We start from the raw sequence: 25,198 nt of genomic DNA, 5'->3' as shown, positions 1-25,198 counted from the left end.
CTTGTTGCCATAACAATAAAATCAAAGATGAAACAAAAGTTATATAAATGAAATTATTAATAAAATAAGCTTCTTGACAAGTCTTTTCTCTTAAATGTATTTGAAAACGAAAAAAAGCAATGCCAACTTATCCATTATGGAGTACTCTGTCTGACTCTGTAGCCTACACAACCCGCGGTTCAGCCGCGCGTGACAAACGCTGCCAGTGTGAAAGCAAAACGCACATGTACTGCTCCTGCTCACCATACGCACTGCTCCTGCGCTGCTTACTAACGCGTGCAGTGTGAAACCGGCGTAACTCTGTGCCACCGCATAAATATTGATGTGTTAAAAAATAATGAGAATATAAATATCCGAGTCCTGATCGGGAGGTAACGTCCGATTCCGATCGAGTCTGAAAACATGTGATCGGGCCCGATTTCCGATCATGTGATCGGATCGGGACATCCCTAGTTGTTTGGGAGGTTTTCAAGAAAAATGCTTCTCTCTCCTCCAAAAACAAACTCCAGCATATTCAGTTGTCAGACACGACTGGAACTTCAAATGGCACAGGGATCTGTGGTCAGATGAAACTAAAAAAAAAAGAGCTTTTTGGCAGCAAAGACGCTAGATGGGTTTGGTGGCTATAAAGCACATAAAAGTTGTGGAATTCTGGCTATTATAATGATCTAAAATTTCCTTTAAGGCAAATATACACACATCTGTACCATGTTGACGTTTAAAGCCAAATTGGTTGTCAGTCGTAAGAATATACTGTTCCAACCTGTTAAGAAGAATTCTCTCCAACACTTTGGATACAATGCTAGCTAGGGCTATAGGTCTGTAATTGTCCATGCTGTTTATTTTGCCAGTTTTGTGTTTAATGATGGGCACTAATAAAACAGGTAAAATAGACTCGGGCAGAGTCCCATGAACTAAGAAACCTGTCATACAAATAGCCAACAGAGGAACAAGTTTCGTGCTTGCATATTTTAGATGTGCAGCTGTTATTTTATCGGTCCCACACACTTTATTGTCATCTAATCCCAATACTGCAGATTGTACCTCTTCTGAATTAATAACCACATTTTCATCATTGTCAATATTTTCCACCTCAAAAGTATTCCTCCCAATACAGTTAAACAGCTCATGATAATGTTGCCGCCACATCTTGCAAATTACATCAGAGCCACTAACACCCTCAACATTTGAGGGTATAGGCATTTTAATACTGTTCATATCTCTAACCTCTTTCCAAAAGTCATTATAACTTCTGTTATGCATCTTACATGCCAAAGGGTCAGACCTCATCGAGTTCTCATTCTTTTTTATAAATCTTAGTGCATATTTAAAATTTGCATTTGCCCGTTTCTATTCTTCAAATAAAGGGCCCTGTCTATCTCTACCGGACTCTATCCAGTCTTTAAATGCACACCGAGCTTTGGCATGAAGCTCTGCTACATGTTCGTTCCAACCAGGCTTGATGCTATATGCCATTCGCTGAGGTTTATAAAAATGCCTAATGGCAATATTAAGTGTTTCCACAATTGAGTCATATATTGGTGTATTGGCATATACACAATTGGTTAGATGAGTGAGCTCTAGGTTTCCAGACAAGGTGCTGATATTAAGGTTCAGCTAATGTACAGTGAATTAGTGTCATATCACGAATCCTTCTCGAGGTCAGCGTTTGACGTAGCCTACACTAAATCACCCCTGCCAAACTCTGGCACCATTACTGCTCATCTCCCATTATCTTATCCTTGATTCTCAGCTGGCTAATCAGTTTCCAGGAATACCTCCCGGACTGGTTTTAGAACGGCCTTGTTTTGTTCTTTCAGTCTGGAAAAGATGCATGAATATGCATTTAAATTCTTTTAACTGCTAGAAAGTTGCCAAATGATTTGGTCTTTTCAAGGCATGATGGGCTGTTCTGGTGTGTTTTAGTGGGCGTCTGTGCAAATGCACTTACATATATACATATATATGTCAATGCTGCTACATCTTAAAATTATGTTTCATTTTAGAGAGAGTAAAAGCCTTTTCAAGAGACATAAAAGAAAGCGAAAGAAAGGGAACATAAGACACTGCTATGATCCCCTTTCCATGGACTCCCCACTGCTTTAAAGACTTTTGTGCGACAGCAACGCTCCCTGTGAACATAACCGACTTCCTACTGATTTTGTGTGAAGGCTTGATGTCTATGAAACCGAGAATCACAGAAGATTCTTTTCCCCCTCAAACTCCTTGTCTTTTTCCTTCCTTTGTTTCTGCTGTAATCCATGGGTTTCTCTGGGTTCAGTTCCATGTACATTATTCAATTGGTCAACGCCAGAATAAGATACTAGAGTAATACTTTTTTTCTAATTTATTGTCTTATATGTATTATAATTTATTTATTATTTTCTAAATGCACAATTGTTGATTCAAATGCTTGGTTCATTCTTTTTGCATTCGAGCCACAGCCATATAACCCTGTAGCCCAAGACTGGTTGTCCACTGAAGCTAAGCAGGGTTAAGCCTGATTAGTACCTGGATGGGAGACCTCCTGGGAAAACTAGTTTGCTGCTGGAAGAGGTGTTGGAGAGGTCAGCAGGGGGCGCTCACCCTGTGGTATGTGTGGGTCCTAATGCTCAATTATAGTTATGGGGACACTATAGTTTAACAAGCAACGTCCTTCAGATGAGATGTTAAACTGAGGTCCTGACTCTCTGTAATCCATTTAAAAATCCCATGTCACTTCTGGTAAAGAGGAGGGGTGAAACCCTGGTATCCTTGCCAAAATCCCTCCATTGGCCTTGCCCTCGTGACCCCTGACATGATTGCGCTATAATGCAACTTTGTTTTGTATCAGATGGTCCACTTTGCACCTTTTTCTTACAAAGAACCTCCCAATCAGACATGAAGCGACCGTTTGACTGATCAATTGTTAATTTATTTTAAGAATTGGTAAATACATTAAATAGGACAAAGGTCTGCTGGGGCTAGTTGCATAAACTGCTAAGAATAGTCTTACAAGTTAGTCATCTTTTTTTTTTCTTTAAGACTTTTTAAGTCAGTTACATAAAAACGTAGATTAGTCTAATTTGATTCTAAAAAGTAAGACTGATTACCCCTAACTAACTGCTAGTTGGTCATACTAGTTCTTAAGACACAGTCTTTACGTAATGGCTATGTTTATGCAACTGGCCCCTGAGAACAAAGTAGAAAATTCCGAAGATCACTGTGTATTAAATTTATACAATTCTAAGATTTGATGCCATTTATCTTTGCAAACTTTGGCAGATCCAGCAACTGGATCTTCCTTGCATGTGTCCGTAAATACAGCCAGTCAGATTTTGAGAAGGCTCTTGCAATTTTAGCATACAATATGGATTAGGCAATGCTATAAAATAGTGTTGTTTGTGGGGAAGATCCCTCTTTTGGAGTTGTAGCCTTCAACTTTTTTTTGGTTACGAATAACAAAGTCCAAATATTACCATTAGGCTACCCTACCACCATCTGGAGCCTGTCACTGTTTTGAAGAACTCAACAGTAACCTTGACAACTGGCCAGCTGGACCAATTATGTTCAGTTAAATATAATAAAGGCACTGTTCAGTTCAGTTCTACCTTGGTCTCAGAAATGCATTACATCACAGAAGAAGAACTGAAATCAGCCATTAACCTTGTTTTGTTCTCTGAGTTGGGTAGCAATTGATTTCATTAAATCTCAGCAGGTGATTTTCCTCATCACAGATCCTGAAGTTGGGGGCTCAAGCTCTATTTCGGCAGATTTGTTACACATGGAGAAATTGATTCAGCAGAAGCAGAAGTGATTTCATTGGCGTGTCTTGATGGTTGTTGGTGCTTTAGCTCTGTGTGTGTTGGCCCATATACTCACATCTGTGTTTGTGTATGTTGCTAAGCTGCTACCTCCACAGGTTGCGGACTTGTTAGGTCACTGTTTTCTAGTGCGACCTCATATGAGAGATTGCGGTTGTATTGGTGCTGAGTTTAAGTTGGGTACATTCCTGATGTACAATCGTGATGAATATGTTTGATGGTTACTTTCACTCTTCCTGAAGTCCCATTACGAAATCAGGCAGCTTTTCTCCCATTTACTGACAGGAACTAAATCTCTCTGTGTGGTTGAATGCATATCAGAGTTTGTTTTTGTGTTTTAATGGTGCTAAGAGCTCATTTGAAACGGATTCTCTACTGGAAAATGTCTGAACGCTTAGCGTAATTACATAACGCGTGGTTGCATAATTATGGACGGGAGTTTCCAAATATGAATTTCCAAGCGTGGCTATTATGTCGAATATTAGACTGTAACGGCAGCTTTTATCTTGAAGCTAACAGATCGTTTCTTAGATGACAGAACAGTCAGAGTTGAGTTTTCATGTTCGTGTCTTAGAGATTTAGCATGTCAGATTGATGTTTATCCAGTGATGTTGCTGCCCAATACACATTGTTAAATATTATTTAAAAGCTTTTCCATTCTCATTCAGTCAATCACTCGCACCATGCGAGTGAGGCAGAGGATCAACACAATTTTTAGATGATTGCCATCCAAGTCTGAGATAACTCCTGTGTTTCGATGCAAAATTAAGTGAATAAAGCGTGATAGACCGGGAAAGATTCACTTTTGTTAAAAGCCCCATTACTGCTGCTTTCTAGGGTCACTGGTCATGAGCGATGCTCACCCCATTTCAGGTGTCCCGAGTTGATTTGTTTTTGGCACTGTGGACCACTTGCTTTTTCCTGTTGTGCTTGGTGGACTTGATTGTTTCCGTCCAGTTTCTCAAATCACAAACCAGCTGGAAAACGATTGTTTACGTAACTTTTTTTCTTCTTCTTCTTTCAGGAGCTCTCTAGTTGTGGCTGGAACAAGAAGGAGAAGCACAGTTCAGCGCCAAACGCTGTGGCCTTTACACGACGCTTTAACCAGGTAAACCACAGACACTGTTGCCCTGTTACTTTGACACTAACAATCATAGGTATTAACTGTAGACTTCCAGCTAAGGATGTTGAAATCCACAAAATTGGACCTGCAATTAAGCGTCTGTTTGAGCAAATATGTGTAGTGTTGGGCCTTTGGCACTTTGACAATGGTCAAAGGAGTCATTGTGGTCCTATTGGTTGCAAGTTAAATAAACATGTTGACAGTTTAAATAACATTTTATTTTTATCTGACAATGACTTACGGTAATAAAGATTTGAAGAAACTTGTAATTCTTTGAGAATGGAATTAAAAAAGACTAGGGAAAACAAGGCAAGTGAACACACCATATAGATGTAAATCTGTTATTCTCTCTTCCTTTTTGTGACCTTTGTAATATATCAAGAAGCTAAATACAAAAAAAAAACATGCTTGTCCTACTGTTACAAGGTTTGGAGTTAGTAAGATTTCTAAACGTTTTTTTAAAAGACAGTAAAAACATTTAAAAGAAACCTTAATATTGTGAAATACTATTATAGTTTTGAATAGCTGCTTTCTATTTGAAAATGTACATATGTACAATAACCAAAATGATACTCGGATAGCTTTTTGGTCTGCAGGTTTACTACGGCAAGAAACAGGTTTATTGCTTCTGTGGCCACATGCATTCAAGAGTTGGTTTGTTTCAAATAAAATGAGTGCAAATATTTCAAAGGGAAAATAAGGTTTCCAAGTGCTTTTTGTGTTATAATTCAAAGGGATTGGGCATCAAAGTGCAGAAAAGGGTTGGTCCGGGTTAGTGTTCAGGTCACGAGTGGCGGAGGCCTCCGTAGTGGCTCAACTTCCCAAACTGGCATGCTTGTAATGTGCTGGCTGAGCATTAGCGCCTGTGTTTGCCAATGCGTATGTTTCTGGCCTAAATCACTTGACTTTATTGCCTTGGATTGGCTAGGATGGAAAATTGTCAAGGTTCTTGAACAAAATTTGGACTCAATGCTAACAAAACACACTCTGCATAAATGTGATTGTATGTCACAGTGACTTTCAGGTGAATAAGACAAGTGGGAAACTGGACTTGCACTGACTTTTTGGCTCTAATGTTGAGCAGGTAATGGGATGTTTGAAGAGGTTATCGCCGCACTGAAGTCTGAGTAGAGATGTTGGAAACACAACGGGGTTGGGAAACACTGACTTGATCCAGTTGGCCTTTGAAGAAATATGTGGCCCCCTCTGAGTGTGTTCAAGTTTCTGTGTGCAATCGTTGCTTCATTGGCAGAAGCTGACAGTGTGTAACCAGAAGGGAATTATCGTTGAATATAGTTTATAAGCAAAGCAGAAGTTGTTTCTTACACCTCAAAATCTTGCCCTTAAGACTTAAACACACTCTTACAGACACAGTCTCTCTTCCCTGAAAATATGGCCAGCACTCTGTAATAAATATGAGAATATCATCGAGGAATTTGTGTTCTGTGGAAACTTTTCTCAATATACATCCTCAAAACGGCTAAAACGGCTGTTCAGGAACCCACACTCACTCGCCTGCCAACACAAATGTACTTTCTGAAGGATGATGCTTGGATATGCGAGAACAGACCTGGAACGTTAGCTGGAATCTAATGTCACCTAACAGCAAACTTTGTTTGTTTATATGAGAGATTATATTATATATGCATGTCTGTGTGTCAGTGCTAGAGGGCTGTGTGGTTTTTGTAACACCAGTAGTTTTGTTATATTTCAGTAGTAAGCTGATCATCTGTAGATTTGTCATCATGTAATTGTTAGTTGATAATGCATACTTTTTTCCATCATGTGAATTATGGCTTAATCATCATTTAGTAGTTATTTAGCACAGAAACTTATCAACTCTTCCCCACGACTTTCAGTAATAAAATAGCTTCGCTATATTCACTACTGAATCACTACATTATATTTCTCAGCAACAAAGGGGTTACTTCGCTATTTTAAAGTAATTAAACTCACAGCTTCATTGTTAATAAAGATAGAGACTCTGAAAAGACGCAGGTACGAATCTCTCATCTCTCTCTCATTAATTAATTCAAATAAATGCTATAATTCTAGATTTATTAACCTTTTCTATGTTTTTTTTTTTTTTTTTTTTCAGCTGTTTAATCAGTTATATCTTTGGTTCAGTTGTACTGTGTAGTTCACTGTTATTGTGTACAATGAAATGTTAATGTTTATGTGACTATAAACATTGGAAATTGCTTTCTCCATAAATGTACATGATTTTCTGTTTTTTCTCTCCGGCTAGACCCCATACACCCCACTTCAAAGACTCGCTCACAAACCGTTTTAGCCAACGAATTGGTCTGTCATGCACAAATATGGAGTGCATTTATATCTACTCAATGTAGGAAATAAAAGAAGCAACCTTGGGTATAAAAACACATGCACACACAGACAGACCTTACAGATTACCCACTAACAGATGTTCAAAATTAGGCACATATGGTTATCTTTTGCCAGGGAAATTTGCATAAGGTCTGTTGGCCTTTTTTTTTTTTTTTTTTTTTTTATGAAAAAAAAATGAGTGTGGAGATGGACAATTCTCTAATAAAGTATGTGGGACAAGTTTTACATATAGAGGCTCAAAATCAGACAAAAAAAAAATGATTTCCTCCTTGTGTTTAATTCAGGCTCAGGTGTGTGTGTAATACAACTTCTGAGGTGAATGAGATGTAGTTTTTGCTCTGTGCTTGTGTGTTTGAGTATAAATGTTTGCAGTGCTGTGCTGCCTTTTCATTAGTCATTAGATTTAAATCCTTTCCACTGGTTTGAGGCATTCCGGCTTTATCCAGAGATGCTGTGATCCAATCTCGCAACAACAAACATGGGAACACACAGCAGGGGAGATAGTGCAACAATGACTTCACTGTGTGTGTGTCCCAGTATCACATGTGGGAAAGAATGGAGAAGGGGGGAACGCGGGAAGGAAGGGCCTGGAAAATCAACAGGAGAAATGGAAATGGGGGGATGAGGTTGGAAGGGGTTGGAGGAGATCGAGCAGGGTAGAGATGAAGAGTGATGTTCCAACAATCCATGTGTGCAGTTACATAACGTCTGAACCTTAAATTATTATGTCTCTTCTCGTCTTCAGTTCTTTTCTTGTCTCACTCTGTTAGTTTCTTTCAGTTTTCTCTTCTTGTCTCCACTCAGCCTCGTCTTGTCCCGTGTCCTCCTTCTGTCTCATCTCTTCCAGTTTAATCTTCTCTTATTTTCCTTTATTTGCTTCTGTTCTTTTCTCCTCTCACACGTCTTGTCTCGTCTTATCTTGTGTCTTGTCTTAATTCATATCAACCTCTTGTTTTCCTTGTCTCTTTTTAGTCAGTTCTCTTGTATTCTCATTTTGTATTTTCTTCTCCAGTCTCATCTCCTCTCATTCTCTGTTCTCTTTGTCTCAGCTTGTTCTTTTTTGTCTCTTCTCAGTCCCGTGCCCTCCTCTCGTCTTTTATCTTCCAGTCTCATCTCCCCTCAGTGTCCTGTCCTTGCTTCTCCTCTCCTCTCCTCTCATGCTCTTCTTGTTTTGTCTCATCTTGTGCCGTGTCTCAATTCCTCTCACCCTCATGTTTTTCTTCTTGTCTCCTTTTAGTTAATTCTCTTCTTGTCCTTAATATTCCCGTCTTGTCTTGCTCTCTTTATGTCTCTTCTATTCCAGTCTCATATCTTCTCATTCTCTTCTTGTCGTGAGTACAGTCTCTTCTCATCTCATCTCAATTCCTCTCATTCTCTTCTATTTGCTTCTCGTTTAATCTCTCATCATTCTCCTCTTGCCTCGTGTTGTCTTCATTTCCTCTCATTATCTCCTCATCTCTTCATTTATCATCTTAATCTCGTCACACCTCAGTCTCATTTTCTTTTCTTTGCTTCTTTTCTCCTCTCATTCTCTTCTTGCCTTGTCCCATCTTATAGCTTGTCTCTTCTCCTCTCAATTCCTCTAACTCACTTGTCTTTTCTTCTTGTCTCTTCTTAGTCTGTTCTCTTCTGGTCTTGTTGCTTTTCTTCCAGTTTTCAGACTCATCTCCTCTTGTCCTCTTCTCCACGTTCCCCCATTGTCTCATATGGTCTCCTCTCCTCTCAGTTCCTCTCATTCACTTGTCTCATATGTCTCTTCTTGTACTTTTTGTCCCTCTTTATATTTTCTCTTCCAGTCTCAGCTCCTCTAATTGCATTTGCTCCTTGTCTCTTTTCCTCACTCATTGTCGTCTTGTCCTTTTTCCATGCTTGTTTTCTAGGGGTGGGAATTGGTAAAAATGCGACGATTCGATAGTATTGCGATATTTTGCCCACGATTCAATATTAGTGCGATTCTTAACATATTGCGATACAGCAAGTATTGCGATTCGATTCTGCGATATATTGCGATTCATGTCCCCCATATTATTCAAAGGTATTACAAAAAATGAGGAAAATAAGACTCAACTCACTTCAAATGTCACATTTAATTCTGTGAACATTATCTTCTACACATTAACAGAAGTGCATAAACTTAGGAGGGTAGTGCAAAACTTTGTCCTTGAACATTCAGGACACAGGACCTTTTTACAGGACAGGATGTAATTATTCTCTGAATAGGAGATCTCTCACATGAATGGTGAGCTCCCAGCACATGACTTAAAATTATTTAAATACAATAGAGTAACATAAAGCAGACATAATAGAGTAACATAAACCTGAGAATAATCATATAAATAAGAGTAACTTAGGGCTTCAATCAAATTGAAAAAAGTAAGCAAAAATGTGTACTGCTGGAGTCCACTCCTGTTGGCTGCAAGGTTCAAAAGTCATTTGGGAATGTTGGCATTTTTGTTTAGAAAAAGGAGTTGGTCAACATGCTCAGATGTTAACCCTCTGGGGTCTGAGGTGTTTTCTGGCCCTGGAGGTGTTCTGACATGCTCTGACATTTGTGCTTATTTCTGTTACTTGTGACATTTTCATGGCTAAAGTCTGATTACACGGTATTTAGCACAAACTCTGCTACAATAATATGTCAGCAGCATGTATGTAAAAGCTTGTAGTTTTGAGATAATGACGTTTATGCGTGGTTTGTGAAAATACAAAAAACAATTGTCACTGAAATAAGCTCATGAAACCCATACTGATTATTTCTTCACAATACTTTTGAAAATTGTATCACGTAGCCTAGAATATTTGCTCCAAAACTATGTGAAAATCACCCTGACTGCTCATTCAGATACAGTGTTAATTTTGACAGCAAATTTTGATTTAGTTTTAGTCATAGTCTTTTGACTAAAATGCCATTTAGTTTTAATCATATTTTAGTCATCTGAATTGTTTTAGTTTTAGTCTAGTTTTAGTCGACGAAATACAATAAGATTTTAGTCGACTAAATCTACAGTAGATTTAGTCGACTAAAATATAATGGGTTTCAATTTAAAAGCATTTATTTAGAATTTCTCAAAAATTTCCAAACCCATATACTCCCGGAGAAAACATATATTAACCTGCTAATATGAATGATTTTAAAGTTTGAACGTGCAATACAGATACAGATTTAACTACTGTAACTTAAAAAATATCTTAAAATTAAATAAAACCACTTTTCCTAAAGTAGAAGACAGTCTTTTTTTCAATGAATGATATTCTTTATAACTAGCCTACTTGCATAGGCCTACATCATTCTCTGTTCTTTCAAGCAGACATATTTATTTGTATGAATTAAATATAATTAATCCTTATTAAAGCTATTAACGAGCAGTGAATGCTTTTCTCTTTTTCTTTTGTTGCTTGATCAATATTAAGGACACAGACCGCATTAGGTTTATTACCCACTGTCACTTTAAGACATCGGATCATGTCGAAGGACATGCGGATCCAATGCACTGATGCACAGATACACTCACAACTGTTTAAGACATAACCGACATAATTTACGTGAATATTCTCCAAAACGGACATTTAGACATAATATATGTGTGTGTATTTGTCCATTCAGACACGAAAGAGAGCTCAATTCTGTAGTCGCGCGCTGTATAGGCTAGGTGTCTATGTGCACGCTTCGGGTCGGGTGTGCGCACAGAAAACCGTACCGAATATAGCTCTTTTTTTGCGTCGTCACTCTTATTCAGATCTTCATGTCTGCTCTACTCATTCTCCCAGACGTTTACATGTTTTAATGTTTTATGAGACATGCAGCGCATGCCAACTCGTGTGCCGCTGGGTAGATCACGTCACAGTACAATTGTGCGCATCTACCACAAATTCAGGACATCAGACTGGATCGCTTCCCAAATCGTCACTATCTAACATTTTCGTCTAGTTTTTATTCGTTGACGAAAATGTCAATAGATTTCCGTCATAGTTTTTGTCATTCAAAACTAGTTTTTATTTAGTTATCGTCTCGTTTTCGTCTGTGAAAAAATGTCGTTGACGAATAATTTTCGTCAACGAAATTAACACTGTTCAGATAAGACAATATATTGATTTAAAAATTGTAAGACGTGTTTTGTTATCATTAATATGTATGTTTTCACACCTGAGAAAGACAAAGACCCTCCCCTAATAGTCCTATTAGGAGCTATCAGGCCCTGTCATTCTGAGCAACCTTGCACAAAGAATGGCTTTTTGATTGTTTGGATTTATTTACAGCACAACATAATCCAAAGATACACAACAAATGACAAAAAGCACATTATTGAAAATAATGATCCTAAGACAGAGACCTTTGTGCCATTCCTAAAAACATTGTACATACCTTTCATTTCCAAGGTGTTTGATTTTCACTTTACCATGTTCATGTACAGAGACTCATGTGCATGTTGAAGTCAGCAGGACTCAGTTGCATCTGGGCCCTGTAAAAAAAAAAAAAAAAAAAAAAAAAAAAACCTGTGAACATACTGATATCAAGAGAAACTATAGGGCTGCACGATTTTGGGAATAGATTTGAGATTTTTCTGGTTAAAATTTCTTTTTAAAATTCACAGAATACACACACACACACACACACACACACACGTTTCCAACAATAATGAACACCAGGTTTGTTGTGCCTAAGCTACGCGCGCAGTGCTGCATAAAATAATAATAACAATAAATTAAGTCTTCCAAAAGATTTCAGTAACAACTACGCTAGAGAAAAATATATTGATTACAATATAAAAACATGAAGCCTATTGTTTAGTGCGTTTTGCTTTTCAAACGCAGAGCGCGCTCCAAAATATGAAACATTCAAACGCAGAGCTCGCTCCAAAATGTGAAACATTCAAACGCAGAGCTCGCTCCAAAATATGATACATTATGGTTACCATATTATACATATCTACGTTTGAGCAGATATCCACAAACACAGTAACGGTTCAACTGCAATGTGAAGTTTATGCAACAATAACATTAACTAATAATTAATAATTTCTTACCTTACATCTTTCTTGTCTTCAAATCGTGTTCTTCTTCTTCTGAGGTAAATCCAATGTAAGCTCATGGCGTGTCTTCCAAACTCGACGAAAAGCAGAGACTTTGGTGAAGTTTGGTGCTTTGTTTTTGAGGTAACGAGCGCGTTCGTGTGAGGCGTGGACGATTTGCATGTCAATCTCTTTTGCGCGTGTGGGCGTGGTCAAATGAAAAATAATGAGCAAGCGTTTGAGAAGCTGGACATCTTGTTGGTTTTATACAAATTATTTAAGCAGAGAATATTTGTTTTCAGTTTGAATCCGATCATTTAAAAGTACATTAAATGATTGTCACTTAAATGATTATAAAGATATATGGCTCATAAATGTGTGACAAGTATTCGCTGAGTTTTGTTTCAGTTTATAGACGTGCTCAAGAAAAAAAAGTTCAGCGAGACGGAGAGGCAGAAAGCACACCCTGTTTATTTTCTTTATTTTACAAAAGCACAATGTTTTGATTGGATTGTAAGTGGACACATACAAAAGTAGAAATATCACAGATTCTTTTTTCATATTTCTTTTTTCTGTATGACCATAAATGACGGAGTAATTTAAGTTTATGGTGCTACAATGTGAAGAAAATCCAGCAAAACGTGCGGGTGCGTTTGCCGACCCCAGAGGGTTAAAGTGCTCCTCTGGGCCATTACTATATCTCCTGCAGTGGAGAACACCATTTCAGCAGACACACTAGTGGCTGGAATGCTCAGGTATCTTTTAGCAAGTTTGGCTAGGTAAGGATACATTGTCTCACGAGCTTTCCACCAGTTGAGGGGGTTTTCTTCTAGTGGCAGAGAAGCCTCCTGGTATCTCTTCACTTCCTCTTCAGCTTGGGAAAATGCTGACTTTTGTGGGGCTGTGGTAGAAAATGTTTCTCCCAGTAAATCAGCTAGCCCAGATCTTCTTTTAGGTGGCTCTTCAAGCTCCTCAAGATCCTGTCCATCCATTTCTACTCCACAGGCACTGCTGGTCTCTTCTTGCCTAATAGTGGGCTGTAGATAGATGTTAAAAGAAAATGCATATCTCAGGTTTGAAATAGCTGTGGAATGCTCAGTGCAATTGCGGATTTTCCATTAAACCAGATATAAGAAAATAATGCTAACCACTAACCAGTATAGATATTAATCACAAGTTGAACATAGGCTTGGTTTTAAAAAAAATCTGAAAAATAATATAGCATTTTTAAATACTTTCTGACATTTTAAAATAACTATTTAAACAATGTAATAAATTAGTTCAATAAAGCCTACCTGAAGGCTGGCTGCCTCCACAACCAGTCTGGAATAAACGTCACTGATGTCATCTGTGGTCAGGAAAGGCAGTGACTTAAATCGTGGATCCAGGGCCGATGCTGTGTGCGGAGTGTTTTTTTCCTTCAACAGTGCTATATCTCTTCTGCAGATCTTGACTTATTGCCTGTTTGATGTCCTTCACAATTGGTTTGTCCCCCATTGTCACTCGTGTGTCATTTAGCAGCTTTGCCTGCACTGGAGCAATGATAGACAAAGTGGGATTCTTCTCCTCTGAAACAATTTTTGTGGCTACTAACATCGGTCGAAGTGCCAGCATTATGTCCTCAGCGTCTGTAATGTCATTTTCGTTGAGGGTGCAGATATCACTGCCTGACCTCCTGACCTCAGAGGACAACAGAGCAGCACAGATCGCTGGTTGCTGTTCCAAGAAACGTTCAAGCATTTCGTACCGACTGTTCCAACGGGTCACAACATCAGTCTTGAGCTTGTGAGTGGGGAGGTCCAGAAGCTTTTGTTTTTGCTCCAACATGAAGTTGGCGATTGTTCTGCGGCGGAAAAAAGTGGTTATGGACAAAAGTGGACTCTTCCTAGTAATCTGGCGACAGCAGGCAGCTTTAGTGCGCGCTGTGAGGCGAGGTTGAGCCTATGGGCAAAAAATCACATGAAGGTAGCCCCCCACCTGCGCGGCCACAACCATGTTGGACACATTGTCCATAACCAAAACAATCTGTTTGTTAGCGATACCCCACTCTTCGGTTGCCGTTTTCAGCAACTCAGCCACACTGGCCCCGGTATGGCTCTCATACATCGCCCTGGTTTGTAAAACATGAGCTAAAAGCTGCCATTCATTCGTGATGTGATGCGCGGTTATGGTCATGTACGACTCCGTAGCTCTTGATGACCAACCGTCACACGTTATAGCTACTCCTTCGGCTAAACTCAACGTTTCATTTACCTCATCTTTGACTTCGCTGTAGAGTTTGGGGATGACAGTGTCAGTAAAATATTTATGTGAGGGGATCACATACCTGGGCTCCAGTATGCTAAGCAGATTCTGTAAACCTTCGTTCTCCACCACACTGTAAGGCTGTAAATCTTTGGAGATTAAGTAGGCTATCGCCTCAGTGATTTTCTTACAGTAGCTCTTTCGGAGTTTGGAGGTAACTCATTTTTGTTTGGTCCAAGGTGCGTTGATTTGGGGGTAGGACAACAACTTTGGGTCGTTTCACTTCCTCAGTGGTCGCTAACGCCAAATGGTACCTTGTGAGATGGGCTCTCAAGTTTGTCGTATTCCCACAGTACTTAATTTTCATGTGGCATTCCTTGCATATAGCGTGCCACATGTCAAGGTCTTTACTATTCGCTTTTTGATGAAAACCGAATTCACCCACACTTTCGATTTGAAAGAAGACGGAGCGTTGTGTACAACCGGTTGTTATGGTGAAGCCATTTTCATTTGAATTTGCTGTTCAATGCACGACAACAAAGCAATGCAACAAGCGCCACCTTGTGGATGTAATACGTACATGTAAATTATCAGAGTAAACTCAGAGAAAACCAATGGAGAAAACCCGAAAGTAAAACAGATAATTTTATAATTAAATATTGCAATATTTTGTGCTACTGTATCGATATAATTGTGTGCGCAAAATATCGCGATACTGAACAGAATCGATTTTTCCCCCACCACTATTGTCTTCTCCTCTCATTCTCTTCTCTTCAGTTCTCGTCTCTCATTGTCGTCTTGTCTCGTCTCTACTCATCTCAGTTCCTTTCACCTCATCTTTATTCTCTTGTCTCTTCTATTCTCGCCTCGTCACTTTTCTTCCTGAATCTCTTCTCGTTCTTTCTCTTTGGTTCTCTTCTCATGTCAGTTTCTCTCATTCTCGTATCATCTCATCTTGTCTCCTCTAAGTCTCCTTTTGTCTCATTCCCTGTTTATTTTCATTCTGTCCACTCGTTCTACTCTTGTCTCACCAAGTTTTTTTTTTCATTTTGTCCCTCCTCATCTTATCTCTTCTCTTCAAGTCTCATCCCTTTACAGTTGTTTTCTTCTTGTCTTGTCTCGTCTCTTATTTTCTCTCCTTGTCTTTTCTCTTCCTGTTTACTGCATGATGTCAAAACTATTTAACGATAACAACAACAGATGAACAGTTCACAATACTCTCATCTGTTTGCTGTTATATACATATGACCCCACTGGTGCAGTGTCTCTGCGCCTGTGGAAAAAGGATTATGTACATTTTAAGTGTGACTATAGTCTACACAGTACCGAAAAATGTCTTGTCTATGGCAGTATTGATCAGTTATCAATGTCTCTCTTATGGTTTTGTCTAATCTTAGGTGAGTTTCTGGGTCGTGAGGGAGATTCTTCATGCTCAAACCCTGAAGATCAGAGCAGAAGTGGTGAGCCTCTATATCAGAACAGCAAAGGTAAGAACTCTCCATACAGTACATATGTGCTTCTACTTAATTGGTTGTATTTGTATGTGTTGTTAAGCTTTTTTCTCTCTTCCTGCAGAAACTGTGTGACATGAATAATCTCCATGCAGTGATGGCGGTAGTGTCTGCTTTACAGAGCGCCCCCATCTTCAGGCTCTCCAAGACCTGGGCTGTGAGTTATTCAATGTGCTCCATTTGCCATATTCTTATATTACTAGCTACATTTTACGGTAACACTTAAAGGCCTTATGTATAATACATTTATTCGTAATGTACATTATAATACATCAATATTTTCATAAAGTTAAAATGCATTATAATATTTGCAGGTTTCTTGTTACATGTGAAATTGGTTGTTTGTTATGCATTTTAAAAAATTAAAGTAAAGTGATACCACCAACATATTTTAGCTAATTATTTGAAAACTATTAGCTTTTTTAAAGACATTTTTCAACTTTTTCAAACGTGTGTGTATATTAAATAATATCATTAAATTATATTATATTATTTTATATATTAAAGAGATTTAAAAAAAATCTCAAAGCATCGTGCGCCTGTTTTTGAGTCAGTTGGGTTCTTGGTTCATTTATTATCATTTTCTCCAAGCCAGCTGCTGCATGAGTCCAGATTTATTTCGATGTTGTTTACAGGTTGTGAAATTATCCAGGCCTCCAACACACTCTCAGTCAGTTATTGATGAGAGCTGGAAACTGCTAACAGATGAATCACTACAAAAACTTGAGCTGTTACTTTCCAATACTCAGATTGATGAACAACAAGAAACTCTGTTTAGTTTTCCCCCTTTTTAGTCTTTATTGGAATTCAACCATTTCAATTCCCAAACATGACACCGTTCATTTGAACACACTCAATAGTGTTAGTGATTTTTTTTTTTTTTTATGCTGCTATAATTTATTAAAATAGCATACAAATGTCAAGTGTTTGAGTGAATATTCTCTCTAAGAAGGGAAAAATTAATGTTAACGATATTCTTATGAACTAAACAATTTTCTTTAAAGATCAATAGACTGTGCTAATGCTAAAGTTAATACTGAGGTTTCCAAAACTTTTGTTTATTTCTACTATAAAATGGGCCAACTATATATAAAACGGACACCTGTTCTTTGGGTTTTTATTACTTTACAGTGTGTTTGCTCACAAATCAATCTGTAGATGAGCATCTGTGCTTCACTTGGGTTGCTATCATTCATTAGCATAGTTTTCATTAGCAGGTGTCCATCAGAAAAACCCTCGAGAGTTTTAACTTTAAATGCCCACTCTTGTAAATGTTACATTTTGATGTATAGGAATCTGCTGACCAAGCATTTTTCATAACTTTGGACATTTGATAAATATTTTGCTTTTTTTTATGAGACTGTTCTTTACGAAAGTGGCATAGCTAGTGCTTTTTTATTGTTGCTTGCTACTGTAAAACCATAAACGCTAAAATTAAATGTGTGTCACTTATTCGATGTTTAGAAACCACCACCTGAAACACCCTAGCAACCTCATAGAAGGCACTAAAACCATTCAGAACAGCTTACATACCGCATAGTAATGCCCTGATATGCAATTCTGAACATTTTAGAAGCCCCATAACAATTCCCTGTCAGCTACCAACAACATCCTAGCACTGTGGTGGTGACTTTTTGCATGTGCAAGCAGTATTTATTAGTATTTTGAGGGAAACCATGGTTACCATGGTGAACTTGTAAAAGGATCAGGCTATCCAACAGCTCTATGCATCTGTGTCTTCTTTGGAAACATTGTCTTGTCTTCAGTCACAGCCAGCATCCTCCTCCTCCTCAATCCTGTCTCTAGTGTACCATTTTCAGTCTTTTACATAACTGGAATATTCCTCTCCCCCGCTTTTTGTCAGATCTGTGTTTTCCATGGCTTCTCAGAGTAGCTTTCCTCAGACATGCAAACACATACAATCCTATGTCGTGGGCTCCAAAAGTCTCAACATACTTCTATTTGGCAATTTTTGTAAATTAATAAAATAATTTTTTGTTATATATTGGATTATCCAGCATGATTTGACAGGGTGTCCGCGGGGTTGTAAAAAGTATTAAAAGGTAGTAAATGAAATTAGCCAAAATTAAGGTCATTAAAAAGTATTAAAAAATAATAAACGCCATCTGACGAGGTATTACATTTTCGAACCCCCATCCAACTAGGCCTATGAGTTTCAATTTGTGTTAAGTGCAGTCCTTTCTTCTAAAATTCCTAAAATTCGCGTGGATTTATTTATATGTTGCGAGTAGGACCTGAGCGATATCATTGCGCTGAAACAAACTGGGTACGGCTGGCTTGCTGAGTTGCTGCCAAACCTGTTCGCGAGTTCACTTCTATTTCAGTCATTTAAGAGACATCAGGGTTTTTGCTGCATTGAAATTTTTTTGGCGGCCGCCAAAGCATATTTTTGTCCCGCCAAAGCCTTATTTGATTGGTGAGTAGCCTAATGTAGATGACGGCTGCGCTTGTGACAGGGTGCATGTTAACTGAAAGAACCGGAAAGAACGAGCAGAGAGCAGTGTTGCCAACTATTTTCAAAGGAAAGTGAGATAGGTCTAACTGCAGAACCGCAGAACCATACATCATAGCAGTGTGAGGACGACAGCGCCAGCCTGAAAGTCTGATGCCAGAAGTGGGCGCAGCAAGGCATTTAAACGATTTAATTGAAAATGTAATCTCAAATATGATAAAATATAAGAATTATGTTTTGTCCTATTAACAAAATACAATATACTACTATTAATAAATGTTAATAGTTTTTTAAAAGTTAAAATTATACTTTATCCATTGGTTTTGTTGAGTCAAATGATTAACAATATAAATTGAACAAAGCTTAAAACAAAAAAATAATGATATGAAAACAAAGGTTGAGCGTTTGAACATTTGATTTAATTGCTCCAAATAAATAATAGTAATTAAATAAAAATACAAAATCGAACTAAATAGTAAATAAGTTATACAAAATAAAATCAAACCAAAGAAAATAAATCTTATAAAAGTTATGCACACATTTAACAATAATTCTCAAGTGAAAAATAAATCCAATAAATCAAAACTCCATACAAATGGAGTTAATCCTGAGGCGCCTTTCATCTCCTTTAACTCCAACTAGGGGTGTGAAAAGCAGCCGGTATTTGTATCTGTATTTGCATTTGTTGAGGGGGGAAAAGTATTTGTATTTGTATTCGAGCAAATACTCGAAAAAAATTTTTTTGCGTTACACTTCTAATTTACGTTATAGTGTAAGTATTCTTTAATTAAATCCATTATAATAATTATGGATATGCAATATTGGTTGATGTTTTTCCATAAATCCAGCAATGAACATGTAACAAGGAACGTCATTGAAAAGAAAATAACATAACAGCCATTACCAACAACTCTGTCAACAGCCTATTGTCTAAATTACAGAGCTAACAGAGCTACTAGTGTTGTCACGGTGCCAAAATTTCAGTATTCGGTACCAATACCAGTGAAAATCCACGGTTCTCTGTACCAATTTCGGTACCAAAGCTTAATTTAGATTAAATTTACATATACTGTATTAAAGTGTATATCACGGTTACAAAGATGGAAACTGTAGTATTAAAAACACTTTACAATAAGATTCAATTTGTTAGATAACATTAGATAAAATGACCTAACAATAAACAATAGTTATATACTGTCACAATTATTCTCCTTGGGGTTCATTTAAAAATACATTTTTAAAATCAAAAGTTAACATTATTTATGTTAACATTATTTAATGCACAATGACTGAAGTGAACAAACATGACCAATCAAGTGTTTGTATTAAATAACATTCACAAACATTAATTAATGTTGTAAAAATATATTGTTCACTCAATGTGTTGATGTTAGATGCGCATTAAGTAATGTTAATGAATGGTATCTTATTGTAGCGTTACCAAATACAGGAGATAAAACGTTTTATTTGACTTGGCTGTACTTTTATTTAATCCAAAACTGCATTCATATATAATTTTAAAAGGGCTTTTTAAACCTGCTAAGAGTTATCCAGCCAAGAATAAGCCTAGAACTGCTTTTCTGACGCAGTCTGCTTTTCATTTCTCATCTCCATAAATATATCTAAAGCTAATGCAAGGGCTAGAAATTAATTAATTCTTTGCTGATACTTCCTCGTCATCATGGAGTGCGCAGTTCGCACCGCGTCTGTCGTTGCTATGCAACCAATAGGCGCGCCTGGAAAAACTAGCGCGCCGCTCGCTTCTATTATAAGCGCGCTTGCCGCGCGCCTACATTTGAAATCTGCACGCGCAAAAAACGCGCTATGTGAACGTGAATTTCCGTGTCATTTCCTCCTTTCTTATCAACAAGTGGATTTACAGCCGGAGGAAACGCAGCTTTTTGATATAAAGTTTTTCTTGTTCCCGAATACAAATATTTTTTAAGTATTTGTTCGAAATAAGTATTCGTAAAAAACACAATATTTGTGCCTTTCCGAATACCGTATTCGGGTTCGGCTCCACCCCTAACTCCAACCCTACTCAAACTTATCCTATGTGTTTGCATGTTTAATGGGATGCATTCATATGAAATATTATTATAACAAAATATAAATAGACATATATAATTGTTTGTGTTTTGTTAGCTTAAGTTTCAGTGTGGTTTGTTTGTGTAACCTTTAGACGTTAATGAAGATAATTTAATATTTTGTCTAAATCATGCAGAAAACCATCTAATTCCAAAGGGACTACTATTAAATATCACAAAAAGGGCAGTGAACATTTCTGCAGCATGTTGTGCATTGCTCCAAAGGTGTTAGCGCTGAACCTGTCTGAATTATGTGGTTCTGTAGGTGAAATAAAATACAATTAATGCAATTCTCATGGTCAGAAAATTTAACAAATGCTATAAAATACAACGCTTAACAACAAATTAAATCACAAACCATAAATATGTAACCTAACAAAGTGATACAATCCAACTGTAAAATAACAATACATGATCAAGTGCCATCGTCACAATTCTCACTTAGTCACATTTATTAAGTCAAGTCACCTTTATTTATATAGCACTTTTTACAATACAGATTGTTTCAAAGCAGCTTTACACGAATCATAGGAAAATAATGCAACAAAGTGTGTCTCGGCAGATCTAGAATAAAATAGTGTCATAATCCAGCTTAAGTAGGTTCAGTGTTGATTAATTTCTGTTGTAAAAAAAGTTATTCATTCAGTTAATTAATCTATATAACGTTACGTTAGCCATTCTGGAGAAAACTGTGATGTTATCATCCAGTTCAGTTCAGTTCTCATATAATGGTGTCAATGACAGATCAATAGTATTGTTGAATATTAACTTACAAAATACTTAGAGCCGTTTTGTATAAGCGTAACGTTACATTTACATTTACATTTATTCATTTAGCTGACGCTTTTATCCAAAGCGACTTACAATTGCTATATATGTCAGAGGTCGCACGCCTCTGGAGCAACTAGGGGTTAAGTGTCTTGCTCAGGGACACATTGGTGTCTCACAGTGGATTCGAACCCGGGTCTCTCACACCAAAGGCATGTGTCTTATCCACTGCACTACCACCACCCAATACACGTTAAGTATGTTGTATCCAACAAAGATATAACTTATTTTTAGCTTCTTCTCTTCTTCTTTTCCTTTTCCTTCTACCGTGTTAAACATGAACTCCGTCCACTTCCGGCATCAGACTTTGACCCCGCCCACTTCCGGCATCAGACTGTCAGGCTGGAGCTGTCGTCCTCACACTGTTATGACTTATGGTTCTGCGGTTCTGCAGTTGGTTATTATTGGAGAAAGTAGCTAACGCCTCCCCTAAAAGTCGCTAAATGTCTCTAGATGACGTCATACGTCAATTAGCATATTCATGACGTCATCGCGGCGTACTTGCGTTCTGCCTGACTAATGATTTTCTCATTAAAATCATGCTCACATACTGTATTTTAATACAACATAATATAATATAATATAATATAATATAATATAATATAATATAATATAATATAATATAGCCGAATGTCCAATAAAGCTGTTCTCATTTGCTATATTTTTTTGTCAGACAATAGAACGAGTAGCTATTGAATGACTATTTTTTATATGTGTAAAATTATCTGAATTGAGAGAGTTCGGGAACTGGGTGAACTAAAGCAAAGAGTAAAGAGACTAAAGAGTATTACAAGTGATAAGCACAAGAAAAGAAAGGCAAATAAAATGGTCAAACTAAATTCTTTAAATATAAAACTAAAGATAAGTGATAAGTCCGTGGAGAGTTGCTCTCTCTCCCTCGCTCATATTAATCAAAATCAATTGACACGATGGTAAACGGTCGGAAGACCGAAGTTTCACGTGGCGCATTCTGAGATTTATTTCTTGAATTATCGCTGGGTGTGAATTGTGCTAAAATACATTGCCTTATCTTCTCTAAAAAGCGTTCCGCACATTCAGCTGACATAAACCACACTTTCAATAAACAAAAAAAACTATCCAGTGATTAAATGTTTTCTGAGTTGACACAAATCTTGTGCGATGTCCTATAATCACACAACGCATAATTTGCGAACTAATGACTCCTTTGAACCGATTCACTTTAATGAATGGTTAAAACAACTGATCTGTCCCACACTGAACTCACGAGACGTCTGAATCGGTGTGTAACAAATCGGTAACACTTTACAATATGGTTCCATTTATTAAACTCTAGTCAACTTCATTAATTAACATTAACTATTAATAAACTGCACTTCTACAGCATTAATGAATCTTTCTTAATGTTAATTTCACCATTTACTAGTAGCCTACATTATTGAAATCAAAAGTTGTATTTGTTAACATTAGTTAATGCACTGTGAAGTAACATGAACAAACAGTTAATGTATTCATGTATGTGAATTTGTCATGTACTTTTCACTTTACACCGCTACAGTTGCAGCTTGAAGTCGTGCTGGTATAAAAAAATATTGTGAAGGTATTAAAAAAGGTATTAAATTCAGCTTAAGAATTTCTGTATATACCCTGTTTGAGAATGATCCAAAGAACATCTTGTGCTTCAGTGGAAGAACAGAAATCTGTACAAATGAATTTAGATAATGAATAGCCAAGTTTCCATCCAAGGTTTTTTTTTTCCAAGGCAACAACAACATCGACAATAAAAAAGGTTTAGCGTGTTTACCAATGTAGCTGATGACCTAAATGTACAAGTTTAAATTAGATATTGAATCCCATATTTTCATTGTGGTGATTTTTGGTATGCCCATTCAGACTTACTAATACTTTTTAATAATAAATTAAGACATTTAGGCTATGTTCAGACTGACAGCAAAATTCCTATTTTATGTAGATGGGACTTTCATAGTCTGGACAGCAAAAAAAAAAAAAAAAAACACATGAAATCAGATTTTTTTTTCTCTCTTTCTCCCCCACCCCCCCCCCCCCCCCACCCCCAATGGAATTCAAATTACATTTGAATTTACATTATACAATTCCAATCAGATTTTTACAGATGCGTCTCAGTCTGGATGCTCAAAACGGATTTCAAATGGTCTTTTCCTTCACTCTTAATGCGTCACACAGTGATAACGTCAAAACCGGTGACGAATATGGCGAAAGTATTCACACGGTATGTCCAAAGATTTCAGCTGTGACTACAGTATGGAACATCACAATCTATACCAGTCTCTCTGGGTTTTATTTTTTTTAATATTGTTATTTTTTCGTGCGACAGAGGAGTTCTGCACTGCGACTAGACAGGACGCATATTTGGAGAGCGAGATGATGCTCCTTAATTTTTCCTGCCTCAGTTTCGAAAGCCTCAGTCCCTTTACAAACCTCCTGAAGAGTGGTTTTGATATTTTTCTGGGGACATTTGCAGAAATTTCATCCTCACACGGACTTTTGTTTTTGCTAAGATCATTACGAAACAATAAACATTAGTTTTCAAAATGTTTTCCCCTTTTGTTTTGGTTAGGTGGAGATATTTTACGCCTGTCCCGACATTTACGATTGCTCTGCCAAGTGGTTGATGAATGGATAACAAACAAACGTCACGCTAACTGTGAATGATTATGATACAGAAGATGAGCACAGATACTAAAAACCGGCTCTCTTGAGATTTGTTGTTAGAGACCGAATTGTTTGAGTTAATTTAGATGATTTACTAAAGGTTTGTGTGTCTAGAAACACATGCAGACTTGATAAAACACACAAACCCAGATTATTATTTATGCTGTTCAAGCTAAAAAGGCAGTTATAGACCTGTAAATGAACTTGTTTATTGTTTTTTGTCACAAGTGTGCTCTCTCTTGCTCTCTTTCCCACAGCTTTTAAGTCGGAAGGACAAGGCCACGTTTGAGAGGCTGGAATATCTGATGTCTAAAGAAGACAACTATAAACGCTTGAGAGATTTCATCAGCAGCCAGAGCATGACATCTTGCATCCCGTATCTGGGTATTTTTTCTTTGCTCTCTCTTTTGAACACACATAAACATAGCCTTGTGGGGAGGATCTTTTCCAATCCGTCGTTCATAATAATATAATGCAATTATAAATACAACATCTTCACACACCTCATGTTTTGCAGACATTTGAATTAGTTTTTAATTAAATGATCCCATTTTAAACCATTTTTTCTTGTTTAGATATTCGCAAACCTTTGCACATTTTGTGTTCTTGAATTCAAGCGCTTTTCACTGGATCTCACAGCTCTGTTTAGTGGTCGCGTGACCGAGACTGATCCATCAGTGAGTAAACGCATCTGCTCTGCCTCTGCAAGCTCGCGCTGTACTGTTTAGACTTTGAGCCGAGCGGATAAATAGTCCGTGCGGTGCCTTTCAATTGAGCTTTGTTCCGCTTTTGCCGCATTAACATTATCGAACATTTTTAGAACTCTTGATCTCGTTTTATCGAGGAAAATTGTATTGCGATAATTATTGTTATCGTTTTATTGCCCAGCCCTAATAATGACCAACACAATCTACCAAGAGCAGCGCAAATTAGCGTCTGGTTTAAGACATGTTTTTTTTGGGGGGTGGTAAATAATGGCACAAATACCAGTAAATTAACTAGTGCAAAACTGCAAACCTTAGTAAATCACCTTGCATGATTCATTTAAATACTCTCCACCCATACATTTTGTGTCTGAAAGGGAAACTCCTACAAATGCAT

At 37.4% G+C, this 25,198-nt stretch overlaps 1 protein-coding gene across 3 annotated transcripts in view; it reads left to right on the top strand.

Annotated features, from left to right (window-relative positions):
* ralgps2 (Ral GEF with PH domain and SH3 binding motif 2) overlaps positions 1-25,198 on the top strand; it is a 134,455-nt gene that overhangs the window by 60,025 nt on the left and 49,232 nt on the right. For all 3 annotated transcript variants that reach the window (XM_079889278.1, XM_079889279.1, XM_079889277.1), the window contains exons 6-9: positions 4,828-4,911; positions 15,923-16,012; positions 16,101-16,193; positions 24,355-24,481. In XM_079889278.1, coding sequence (XP_079745404.1) covers positions 4,828-4,911; positions 15,923-16,012; positions 16,101-16,193; positions 24,355-24,481 — 394 coding nt within the window. The remainder of the gene's footprint in view (positions 1-4,827; positions 4,912-15,922; positions 16,013-16,100; positions 16,194-24,354; positions 24,482-25,198) is intronic.

The sequence above is a fragment of the Squalius cephalus genome (assembly GCF_949319135.1).
Source record: "Squalius cephalus genome assembly, chromosome: 12".
NCBI classification, from domain to species: domain Eukaryota; kingdom Metazoa; phylum Chordata; class Actinopteri; order Cypriniformes; family Leuciscidae; genus Squalius; species Squalius cephalus.
Note: the sequence above shows the minus strand (reverse complement) of the source record. Positions and strands in the feature narration are given on the sequence as shown.